This window comes from Falco rusticolus, chromosome 3 (assembly GCF_015220075.1).
Source record: "Falco rusticolus isolate bFalRus1 chromosome 3, bFalRus1.pri, whole genome shotgun sequence".
Classification (NCBI taxonomy): Eukaryota; Metazoa; Chordata; class Aves; order Falconiformes; family Falconidae; genus Falco; species Falco rusticolus.
The window spans coordinates 7,755,089-7,768,621 of record NC_051189.1 but is presented as its reverse complement, the minus strand read 5'-3'; the positions used below and the strand labels follow the sequence as shown (position 1 = coordinate 7,768,621).

Genomic DNA, 13,533 nt, shown 5'->3' with positions numbered 1-13,533 from the left:
TTTTGGGGGTTTTTTTTGGTTTTTTTTTTTTGTTTGTTTTTTGTTTGGTTTTTTTTTTTTAACTTAAGTATCCAATGCACTCAATATTTTCTTCGACATCAGGTTTTTAAGACCCTGTGCCAGTCTTGCTGAGCCTCTCTGACTCCCGTTCTTGCACTGTGGAGCACCAGGTTAGGGCAATCTTTGCTTTCAACACCCACAGTGCAGCAGGATATGGATAAATAATTGCCTCCTAATTCACAATTAGGGGGTCATGCAAGTGCTGTAGGACTTTAACAGCCACAAATAAAAGAACAGTAATGGTAAGATGCTGTTGTACCATCTAATTCTGTACAGTAGACAGTCAACGTAAACTAGGAAGACAGAAGAATGTACTTCATTATGTGAAATATCAGGTTTGGGGGTACACAGAACTCCTGGACCTTAGATACCTGCCTTGAATTTATTTTTTTTCTCCTCCTGTCCTCAAAGACTGACAAGTATTCATTTTGCAGGAGAATGAGTTTCTAAATAAGCAAATAAAGCTAAAAAACCCCTGTAATCTATATATTTCTAAGAACAAAGCCAGACATTTCTAATAATAAGTTTTAGAAGATACATTTTCATGTCAGCCTTCTTTTTCTTTCCTCAGCAGGAAATGCACATTGAGACAATTACGTAATCTGCAAATAGTTATCAAAGTGTTTAAAGCTTCTTACTCACCCACTGGAGACATTTCTGGGACACTGGCAACATAAGGCCCATCCAGGAACTTTGGCTCATTATCATTAATGTCCTGCACTTTGATGATGAACTCTGATTCAGGCTCTAGTGGTTTCTTGGTGTCAACATCTACAGCCTGAGCCCGGAGTGTGTAGAAAGGTTTTTCTTCTCTATCTAGGCTTCTTATGGCGTGGATGTCTCCTGTGGTCTCATCAATGGTAAAAACCGTGCCAGCACCATCTCCTGAAAGGGTATATTTAACAGTGCCCACTCCCTTGTCCAAGTCTGAATGAAGCTTGAGAATACAAAAAAAAAAGGGGGAGGAAAAGAACATTAATGGCTTTTTCTAGGCTGGAAGGAGCTTTTTTTTTTCTCTCTTATGTAATAAAAGGCATTAGAGGAACCAGTTTCAAAGTCCGTAACTGCCCCTAAGTGCAAGAAAAAAAATGAGTAGCACATTACCTAATTCTTTTTTATCCCCATCTAGTACCCAGAATAGAAAGCATTTCAAAATTCCACCTGCTTTCTCTCATGAATAATGTTCACTCCTAAAACTGCAATGAAGCAGGGCTTTAAATTTGTTATAAACTGAAATTTCAGACTAAGGATGGAAAACCACCAGTAAGCACATCAAACAAACATGAGATGACATGACAGTGTCAAAAGTTTTCACAGGCATTTGGTTTTCTAAAGAGTAGAAGGGAAGTCTCTAATTTTCATTTAACATGAAAGACCTTGACAGAATCCTAAACTCAGTCTCAGACCTGGTTTTAAAAAAGACAATATAGACCTCTTAATTACAGTAAATGCTAAACAGAATTAAAAATACTACCTCTTACACAGAGAGGTGATTGCTTGTTTCTGTCCTTTCTGAGATAACCACATTGTGGTCAGTGTTAAGCTAGGAGTTCTCTTGTTCATTGGAATAATATAAGACTCAATCATTCCTTCCTTAACTCAATTATTTTTGCCTTAAATACAAATATACCCATTTTTGAGGCTATAAGTATGTTAAATCTCTATTTCTAATTTGGAAAAAAGAAATATCTGACTATAGGTTCTTGGACATTTTTGTCCATTTGATCAGTGCCTATACTACTGTAACGTGGCCTTAAACACTATGTCAAATACAGGAATTTTTGTAATCAAAATACAGTATGATTAACTTCTTTCTCAAATGCCTTCATCTGTTTCACGTTCATTCTTTAAATACATCTAAATGTTTTGAATATATATTCAAGGTTACATCACTGATGCTGAAATAGCTTCTAAAATATTCACCTGCTTGTCCCATCTAATGAGAACTAAAGAGATCTGCTATAATGGACACAGGTTGTAGAGTTTTCAATAGTGAATTCCCTTTAGTAGTATAGTAAAGTGATTATGGGTATAGGCTTTATTTACATTATATACTGCCCAAGGTGAAACACAATAGAGGAAACACGGGACATGAAAGGAGATTATGTAGAAAATGAATTACTGAGAAACTAAATGGTTTTGGTAATGGGGCAAGAAGCTAAGCTACAGAGAAAGAGGTAAAGGCAATTATTAACATTTATAGCTATCGCCTTGAAATTGAAAATAGGTCCTTGTGACCGCGGAAGAGGTCATGGTTTGTGGGACAGAGCGAACATGAATATAGCCTATCTATGCCTACTTTTTCATCTCATCATTCCTGCTCAGTGAATATACTAGATTCTGATCTTTATCTAGCTGCCCCCTGCATGTGATTTTAAATTATCTTTCCAGTCTGAAGTAAAGCATTTTGTTTCTGAGATGTTAAAATATTTCCTTGCTTGCAAAATGAAAAGATAATGCAGCCTGACATAATTAATGCCTATTTCTTCCTCATCATTTTAATTTAAGTGGCTCACAAGTTCCCTGCTGTTCCATTATACCTTGATCAGTAAAAACTTATAATTTTCCTTCTACTATCATATAGAGGCTAACAGATACACATGAAGTGGAAAAAAATAATGTTGATGACAAAGCTCAAAGAAAAAACGCTAGAAATTATACCACACCATTTTCTTCCCCTGTGTCCCTGTATTAAATAAAATATGTCTGGGCTTTACTGTGAAGCCTACCTTGTTCCATACTCCTGGAAGTAAAAATATCACAGAGCAAAGGAATGTGGTTTCAAAGCAGTGATTTGTAAACAGAGAAGTGTGCCAAGAATATTGTCTCTACTCCCATCTCCTGTCATCAGATTTGGCTCTAAAGCTGAGATGGTTGAGTATCTTTCTGATTGCCAGCTGAAGGGTTTATGTTCAACTAGTAACAAATAAGGCTGCGTTGCATGTGTTATCCGAACACTTGGATTATACCAGAGAGAAATAATTATAGTTGCTTCCCCTAGCTGGGGAAAAAATTCAAGAAGTATAACAAGAAAAAAGCAAAACAAGGGCTCCTAAGAGGAAGAGTGAAATACAAAGACAAGCACAAGCATAGCTTTTTTCCAAATGCATTGGAGAAAAAAAACTTTATAACTGGCAGCATTAGAAATTCTACAGTTCTAGATGTGTTTACTGTGCTTCACACTCAGCTAGTATAACCGAGGAACCATTCCATTGATTTAAGCAAAGTTGTATTGCTTTACATTAGCTGGGATCTGTCACATTGTATTTATTCATCAAATCTTGCTAATCTGCTGATTTCGATACAGGCTTCTTTAGATGCCATTGCTGAACAAAGCACAAATGTATGCTATTTGCAACCCACATTGAGCTATTTGTGAGGCAATTCAACATTACAAAGTCCCTAATTACTGTAGGGGAATAGCTGATTGATTTAATTAAAAATGAACTGAATTCTGCAATAACCAAAGGCATACAGTACTGAGATTAAATGGAAGGATGGAGAGTGAGGAACTAGCATTGGTTGGACTTGGGCAAACTAATTATCCTGACTTTCAATGCCTGAAATTTCAAGAAAGCAGTTTAGGCTAAAGACTCAGTGCTTGCTAGTGTGTCTCTGATTTATGTATTGCAAGCTGCATTGCACTGGAAGAAAATACATTTATTTTTTGTGCTGAAAAATATACAGAATATTTGTCAGAGACCAGCTTTTCTGACACTGTGTCCAGCAGTAGTTTTGGGTTTGTATCCTGTTTCTCTTTCTTGCTTATACTTATTTTCTAGTTCTTGCTCTTCTGCTATTTGAGCAAAGCTACAGGGCAAACAAGTGCTCAAATCTTACCTAGATCCCCCACGCGTGTTTACATTTCAGAATTACTTGAATTTACTACAACAGGGTGGTACACGATTGTATCCACATGGATTTTCCCTACTGTTACATTTTGTTTGTAAATTTTGAATACTAAAAATGCCACAAAGGTTTGGAAATGCGAGGGATTCATTTGTACTTTTGCTCAGTTCTGCACCGTTATTCTCACTACCTAATTAACACAGAGTTTATTGTCAGATCTTTGGGCAAATCCACCTCAAGTGTAAAATCAATCATTTTTTGCAGCAAACTTTGTTAGTGCAGAAAATCATGAATATTTTTCTGTGATGACGAAGACATATCATCCCATAATTCTTGCTAATCTGTGCAAACAAAAACACATATGGCAAAAGAAAAGACTGATAAAAAAAATCAAGTATGAATAATAAGATGGAGACAATTTGTGAAATAAATTGCATTAATCTATGCAGAAACTGTAACAGTGTTCTTGAATCATATCCGATACCAGATGCCAGACTGAGTCAGTCTACAAATCCTTTCTTGGGTAAGATGCAGAATGAAAACTAAGAAGGCAAAATAGTCAGTCAACTCAAGTTATTGCCTAAAACTGCAAACAGGATGACAACCTGAACTGAGGAAATAAGAAACAGCCATTATTGTTTGGAAAGCATGGATGCAAGCACAGCTATTTTGGCAATCCTCTACTGCAAAAGTCTATGTGTTGGAACAGGGATGCCCACTACATAAGAGGAGGGTGTAAATAAGTCTAAAGAAATCTTTAATACTAACCACCCAAGAAGACTTTCTATTTGGAATATTGCCCTTTTAAAAGATATTTATTCTACACATATTTTCTATTAGCAAGAACTTTATGGTCTACGCAGGTTGCATAGTTCCTTTTAAAAACTGGTAATTAGATTCTTTCACAGTGTTTTTATATAAATGTATTTTTTTCCTTCTCTCTAAATATATAAAAAAGTTGAAATTTTTGCTGAGATAAAAGTTGGAGGGAGGTGGGGGGAAGTTTTTCAGAGACTTTAATTCGGGAAACTGAATAATGAAAAACAACAATGCAATTGCTGCTAATCAAACGGAATCAAATATATTTTCTTTCCTCCCCTCTCCATCACACACCCACACCTACATACAACGCTCCAAGGACAATTAGGGACAAGGCAAAATCTGCTCACAAATCTGCTCAGTACCAATGTTTCTTGATCCTAAAACTATGAATTACCTTGGGCATCTTCTGAATAGTCATTTAACATGCATTAATCAGGCAAGACTGCAAGCTAAAGCTTGTGCTGGGAGGAGTTAGGACACTATTACAAAATGGGTCATATGAAAAAGAAGTTGTAAAATAAACACATGGAAAAAAGTAATAACTAAAATCATAGAATCATAGAATCATTTAGGTTGGAAAAGACCTTTAAGATCATGGAGTCCAACTGCAAAATTATGAGGTGAAAGAAAAAGGAAAAAAAAAAAGAAAAGAATGGTTTTTAAAGGTTATTTGGAAAAGATGGTTTTGTTTCCTCTTGAGACTGAAAATTATTTGCAATGGGAAGGGGTGTTTTTGTACTAGCTCTGTACAGGGCTTTTACAAGCGACCCTCATCCACGACTAGGCTTTCTTAGTGCTACGAGAATTTTAAACAGTAATTAAAAATGTCAATTAAAGGATGTATGTGTGTGTGTATATAAAAATATACCAAGGATAAAAAAAATAATTATTTGAACTAGCCAGCTGTGCATATCTTATGACCATGATTAATTTTCTTAGGGATGTATTGCTATGGTTTCTTTTCCTATGTTTAGTAAAATGTTTACTTCCATGAATTGCATACTTCTGTCTAATTTTTATAAAAATAGTAATAGCCAACATGGTTCTGCATTTTGAAGTATCTTTTGAACAGTGTCCAAATTATATTAGAATATGTTCTTATTCAAGAGGAATTAAATAACAAGGTTTTCCACACTTTTTCTAATGATTTCTGTTTGGCAAATAAAGCTGAACTTTATTTAAATTAAACACTGATTACCCAATTAAATAAAACATTATCTCCTTCTGTCACAGGGATTTAGTTTAAACATACTAAGTCAGACCAGACTTTGCCAATAATGAGTGTGGTTGGCATTTAGTAATATGATGGTAAATAAGTCATTAGCAAGGAATAAAAACAGTACCTGACTTGGTCAATTCAAAGGAATCCTCAACCCTACCAACATCACTGACTTGAGGGGTCAGGGACTGTTATTTTTCTAATTCAACTCTACAAGTATGGTTTTTTTACATTATGCAGATTTCAATAGTAACTTTTGCAAAAGGACATTCCAAAATTAGTACTTTTTAAAATGAAATTTCATTTCCTATAGACACAAAAATACTGCTAAAGAAAAAAAAAATGCACTAGTAAAATATTGTAATAAAAATCTATCGAAAATATGTCTTTACAGATTAACCATACAAGTAATTATCTATGTAAGTTATAACTTGCATATATTTCTGATGATGACTTTTACATCACCATTTCAGTTGGAGTTGATACATATGGAAAGTGTCCTGGTTCTCTCTGTTAAACTTCAAAGTAAGAATCGATATCAGAAGTTGGTTTTTTTATTATGTTATTGTTACTGAACTCATATAATACCACGTTATGATGTGCTCTGTGAATGTATGTTGATAGGTTTAAGGCCACAGTTATGTTAAATTCCATTTGAGAGAAATGTTCTGCAGAATGGTTACAGCTGATGGGACCATGAATCGACTGAGGCCTCTAGGCATTGCCATGGTAAAGCAACAACATAATCACAGCTTCCAACAACAAATTTCAGTATTAGCCGTTAGACAACAGTGGAAGACAAAACTTGAGGAAATTTATCAACTTCTAATTTCTTCTTTCTTCAATGCAGTTTTATACATCCTGCTGAACTAATACCAGCTACAATGAAATGTGCAGCTGCTGATGACAGCTCAGTGGCAAATGATCTCACCATCTTTTTTTTTTTTTTTTTTTTTAATTTCAGAGTTTTTCAGAGTATTTACAGGAACAGAGCAGAGAATTGAATCTGAAACCTTCACAGTCCAAAGACCTTAGTGCATCAGATGGGAAAGGTGAGGTCACGCCACACATCTTCATGCACAGATGTGGCCTTTTCCTTTCTTTTCACTACTGTGTGCTTCAAATCTATGGTAAACCTATCTTCTGGTTCAAAGGAGTCTGTGCAAGACATCACCTCTTACAAATTAATGCATTTCAGTTGGCACCAGTGGAGCTGGTTTGATTTACATCTGTGAAAGCACTGGCGCTCCCTCCGTACCAGTGCCTGGCTGGAGTCCCGGTGGCTAAGTGGGAGCATAACGTTGATGCCTGAAACTGAGAAATGAGGGAAGGGAATTGGCCACAAACAGAGGTCTGGAGAAAAATCATCACAGCTTTCAGCAGCAGATACTTGTATTCCCTTTCAAGGAAATATTTCTTTCTCTTTTTTTTTTTTTTTTTAATTCTGAAAACTAAATGAAGAAAAGACAACATTACAATCACATTCTGAATTCTTGCTATTTAATTGTGCAAGACCGGCAAAACACCCGATGGCACTGCTGTAATTAATTAAAATGGTAAGTATCAAGCGGTGGTGCTCTTTTTAGGTAGTACATATGATTGTACTATTTCTTCTTGAAACAGGAATCACTGTAAGAATATAAAAATGCCCTGCGTGTCGCTGGATGCTACATACTGACAGTAATATATTATTTTGCATTATGCTCCCTGCCGTATCCTTTCTGGAACATATATAAAAGATCAATGCACGAAAATACAAAATATGCTGTATGAACAAATAAAATAAAAATAGATACTAGAGACTTAGGAAGCCTTTACATGAAACATGTTATCTTCATAAGAAAAAATGTAAGAGACCTATTAGAGGAGAATTTATAATCCCTAATGACTACCTAATTATATTTATGAAGATAGTCTCTCTGAAGATCAGCAGATAACCACTGTTCAAGAAGTTGAGAACAAGCAGGAGCTTTATTTTACAAAGTGTCACTGAAATTAAGCAGTTGGCAAGGTTAGATATTTTCAGTCTAAAATGAGGTGTTTGTACTTTGAAAAGAAATGACAAAAACTATTTGCTTTCAAGGGTGTGTGAATGTGATCCATTTTCTGTAGAATTAGACTCTATAGATGTCTTAAGCTACAAGGTATAAAATCATGGTTTATTTTCCTTATTCCTTATATGGTAACTAGTTGGGCTTTACATGGAAAATATACCATTAGCATCAGAATACACATGCTTGAATACCAAGTCCAACATGATCAATATATGAGATGCCTCATCTCACCTAATAATGCGTCATGACACTGTGAACAGGCTTTATTCTTGAGATTTAATTTCCCATAGATGCTATAACTTCAGCTGCTCAGTTGCACAACCATTTTCTCTCATAGGAATTGACCTGCTGATGCCAGTTGGGAATGCCTTTCTGTAGGCTGTAGGATTAGCTATGAATATGTCACAGAGAAGGCAGCATACTGTATGACATCCTGTTGCTGAAGGGACAGAAAAAAAGACAGACGCTTATTGACAGCCGCCATGGCAAACAGGGGCTATGGAATGAAATCCAATGCTGGAAGAGATAATGGCTCTGCATAGCTTCCCATTCCTTCCTCTGGTTGCTTTTACTCCTCCAACCCAAATGTCTGGAGCTAATTGAGTTCCTTTGAACGGCTTTATATCATACTGCCCCATCTAATTAAAGCAGCTTTGTAAGTCTGGCTCTTCTGAAATTAATTATGGAAAACTCCAACTTCCTGCTGGAGATACACTTCTGAGGAGGCAGCATCTTATGTGAAGGACAGTAACTGTGGAGCAGCATACATTTCCACACCACAGCTGCAACTAGGAGAAGAAATATATCTTCAACTATGCGTTCATAAAAATTTAAAGGAACAGTAGTCATGAAGACAGTTATCTTCTTCCATTAATGAGTCCTGTGTTAGGGGACTGTGGTTAGGAGTTAGCTGACCTCCATAGTTGTAGAAATGGTGCACCTGACCACACTCAAAGGGAATCCCAAGCCTGAATCTGGCTCCCTGGCTGAGCTCTGCAAAATATCTAGTAACAGATTCTCTGGACAGTCAGAGGTTCAGTGTAGCTCCTAGAAGCACATCCTCTGTAAGGCTCCCTAAACTAGGTTTACCCTGCTTTAGGAAGCCACAGTTCTCTGACCTGCAGAGACATGAAAGGACACAGATCACCATACAGACTCCTGTTGCATTGCCCCATAGTCTACATACGCTGCAGACTCTGTGTGTATGTCTCAAAGATGATAACATTAACAATAATCTTTTAAAATCACTGATACATACACAACTTTTAAGTACTTTTAATGGTAGCTCTGTCATAAATCTAAAAGAACAAGTTCCTGTCGTTAGGACATGAAAAGAAAGACTAGATCTGTCGGGTGTCCTTTTTTTTGAGTAAACACAATGTTGGAAACATATGCTGAAAGAATAGCAGTTTAAGTCCATTGCTTTGGAGAGGTCAAAGATTCTAAACCGATTATAAAAGCTTATGTTCAATTTGACATTGATTGCAACTTTAAGTAGCAAATAAATCTTCCGCTATTTCATTTTTTATTTATATCAGTATGCTTTTCCATTCCAGTCTGATCTTGGGGGGGTTTAGAGCAAAGGCCTATTAAATTCTTCTGGTGCTGCTTAAACTTTCTTCATTTTGATCTTTCCCATAATACATTTTATTTCCACAATTTCAAATATTTTTCTTCACTGACAGCATTGGAAATTAATATAAAAACTCTCTTCCTCATGTATTTAAATTTAATGTTATATTAAATACAAAAAAACTCTTCTGTTAATCACACCTACTGTACAGCACTGGCCATTAAGGTGTCTCTTTTTGGTTTATGACACACTAGAACAGGCAGGAACTGACAGAGTAGAAAGATTCTGCCTCAGCCTGCCCATCACTGTGACAAGGCATATTGTCATGAACTCTGTGGCTACTTCTCTGTTCTAAATAGGAAAAAAAAAATCTTAGTTCTTATCACAGAAGTGAAAAATACTAATTTTAACACATACATAACAGGCGTAACTTTAGGGCATTTACAGGCACAGAATTGTATGAGTGAAATATTCTACTTTCTGAATTTTTAATATCTTTGTCTTAACCTAAGTTGGATAAAAAATCCCCAGGAAAACAAGCATACCACGACACAAAATAAAATGCAAAATCATCCAGCAGTCATGAATCAATAATGCTTAATGTGTATGAGATACAGGAACAGAAAGCACAGCAGAGAAGCTGAAAGAATTCTTTTGCGCCCAGGTGTCTCAATTCCAAGCAAGCGCAATCATGTGACCCATGTTCCAGCTGTAAGATTTTCTCAAAATAATATTTGTAAAGGCTGTATTAATGAAATCACCTTTTCACAGAGCAGCTGTTGATTTTCCTCAGATTCCAGAAGCAGCATAGGAAAGGGTTATGTTGTATGTATTTATTTCATTATGCTGAAACAATACAGGTAGGTGACACACTGCATGGTTTGCATTTTCTTCCAGCTTGACCAATAGAAACCTTTTTTGGCAGTTTTGCAGAAACAGTTATTTTCTTTCAGTGGGGTCTTTTAATCAATTGACCTCTGGATGGGAGAAAAGCAGGTTCTTAAGACACAGGTAGTGCCAGATAGAATTCAGGCTTCAGGCTTGAATTATATAAAACAGCATTTATATGGCACCACACAGAACTGAACCAAATCAGAGAAAACCTGTATATATTGTAAATTATGGATACATACATATTTTACATATCATTAAGCTGCACTGCGCAAGAATACTGGTTGCTTTCTTTTTAATAAAAACGTCACACATATATACTAACAAGCAAAAGAAAAATATCTTCCACAGCTCAAGACTAAATTATTTCTGCTTAAGTGGAGCAGTTTAATTATAAATCTGAATGGTGATTGTCTCTGCTGGATTGTCCCAATGCAATCTTTTAAAAAATGCGTTGAGTTTACATGAAGTTATAGCATTTACTTGCAAGATTTACTCATGTTCTTAATGGATAAAATAAATGTTCTGAAGAAGTAGGGGAAAACACAGTATAATAGATAGAAAAAAATTAAAAATCTTTGTAATTGGGAACAGAAATTATTGTATGGCTGTGGTAAGATCTCCACTTTCTATAGCTGTGGCTGTACTTTTGTTTTATACAGACAAAATAAAGAACAACCACCTCTGCTGCTGCTATTGGGGATGGACAAGGAAGAGACAAGCATAGAAGTCATTTTACCCCAGACAGAGGTTGGCAAGTTTATTGCTACAAAGACCTTGGGAGAGGGAAGAAGCAGGAAGCAAGGCAGAAGAGTGGTGTCTGGGTGAATTTATATTCCATCCTTTTCTGAAAGAGCTGCCCAACAAAACAACAGAGGTGTTGATTTGTTCCTAATCCTTCTGCATATGGTTCTTCCTGAAGTCCTGGGGAAAATAATTTTCCATGGCAAAATCTCTCCAGGACCCAGGGAAGCCTAATTGTGCTCATAAAGCTTAAATCTTGGCCTTGAGAAAGTCAATGGCAAGCCTCCTATTGTCTCCGGTTTTATTCAATAATAATTAGGGCCTTGCAAGTACTAGCAGAATACTCTCCTGCAGAGTGCTAGCGGGGTACCCCCCTGCAGAGTGAGAATAAACATTTGCTTTGTTTAAATTCACACACTCAGGTAGATTTTCTTTCCACTTTTAAGTTTTAACAAACTGAAGATCTCACAATAGAAACAAGTCTTTTCTTGTGTGGAAATAACTCACCATGTCTCTCTCCCTCTCTCTCCCCCACCCCTCTGATTTTCCAGAACCTCAAATAAAATTATTTGATTGCTTCAAGATGGAAGAGATACGATAAACTTGATCAAATAATGCTTTTTTGCAATTTTAACAATAAAACTTCAGTCAGACAGAAATTACAATAAAATCCTTCCACTGGTGCAGGAATTACTTGCTATGTGACAGGGGTTTTATCTGTTTATTACTGTTCACAGAAGTAAAACTTCTTTCACTGAAAGTACTGCAGATATCAATAGTTAATTTGGATTTTCAGTAGTTGCTAATTATGTTCAAGGAAATAATATTCACATTTTTTAGTAATTTTTGTAAAAAAAAATATCCCTTTGGTGTGGCAGATGATTTGCACATGCCTTTTTTGAACATAAGAACAACCTTACCTATTAAATAATAAATTTATGGGCTGGAGACCTTCTAAGCATCAAACATTACCTATTTCCCTTGCTGTCTGCCTTTAAGTTCTCATGGATTTGCAAGATAGTTCTCAAGTTCACCATCTTATTACGCTTGCTCCAAATACAGAAACCAGGATTGAGGAACATGTTAATGCCTCTCTGAAAAGGCAATGTAAACACAGCTTATGGCAAAGAACAATTTTCTGCTTTGTTCTGACAAATATTTTTACTCACTGAATAATAGAGAATCTCTACTGTGAATAAGGCATTTTAAGCAAACATACAACCTAGCAAAAGATGAATTTTAACTATACCTGAAAGACATGTGTATAGAAACTACATATTCATTAATGAGATCACAAAACACTGGTACCTATTTAGAATTAGATCAGCTAATCCTAAACTAATTAGCATCTCTTTGTTTATGAAACTCTTACTCTAGCAATATTTGCACCATAAATCGAACTACATTTAACAATAAAGGATAATGTATTCTAATTTACGTAGGACAATAAGTCAATTACTGGAAGAATCCAATTCATTCAGGAAGGTAATACATTAACAGAGTGTTCTTGCTTAAACCAAATCAAAGAATGAACAGGTAATTACACATTGACTAATGAATTTGCCAGAAATAAGCAAGCCAGAAAACTAGTTATTTCTTTTGCTCATCTTTTTTGAGAGGAAAATACTCTAGATACACAAATTACTGAATCTGTGGAAAACTAGTGTCTCTAATTCTATTAAGATATTTATTATTAAAATATTTGTTTTCAGTGCAAATTTGTTTGTTACAAAATCTCATTTCTTTCAAGGATATCTGTTGGTGATTACATTCAGCAGAACTGTATTGTATAGATTGAATTCAGTGAAAACTGCCTTACAAGAGTATTCTCTTGTAAGTATTGCTTACAGTATTTGAAGAGTATTGCTCTCTAGCACTGAGGCAAGCTGTATTTTCCTATCTCACTCAGTAGGCAAGATCTACCTCCTGGATGATGATCACAGTGTCTGACTATATGAACATATCAGGTGCAGCCTCTGAAAAGAACAGTGTGTAAGCCACCTGTGGAAAGGCATGCAAGGAGTACTCTGTAGTATTGCATTTTGTGTGTAGGAAGTAGCACATAATTGCCAAAAACCACATCCACAGAAGAGCACAGATCTATTTGTACCAGCCACATGCCCCATAAAGATTGTTCTGTGTCCTGGTTTCAGCTGGAAGAGGATTAATTTACTTCTTAGTGTCTGGTGCAGTGCTGTCTTTTGGATTTGGTGTGAAAACAATGTTGACAGCACACTGATGGTTTTGGTTGTTGCTGGGTGATGTTTATGCTCAGTGAAGGACTTTTCGGTTTCTCAAGCCCTGCCAGCGAGAGCGCTGGA

The 13,533-nt window shown here is 35.9% G+C and overlaps 1 protein-coding gene across 4 annotated transcripts in view; it reads right to left on the bottom strand.

Annotated features, from left to right (window-relative positions):
- Positions 1-13,533, bottom strand: part of CDH12 (cadherin 12) — a 220,747-nt gene that overhangs the window by 121,210 nt on the left and 86,004 nt on the right. For all 4 annotated transcript variants that reach the window (XR_005103402.1, XM_037381808.1, XM_037381807.1 and 1 more), the window contains one exon: positions 703-997. Coding sequence is in view for 3 of the 4 variants with exons in the window: in XM_037381808.1 (XP_037237705.1) it covers positions 703-997 (295 nt within the window). In the remaining variant the exon portion in view is untranslated. The remainder of the gene's footprint in view (positions 1-702; positions 998-13,533) is intronic.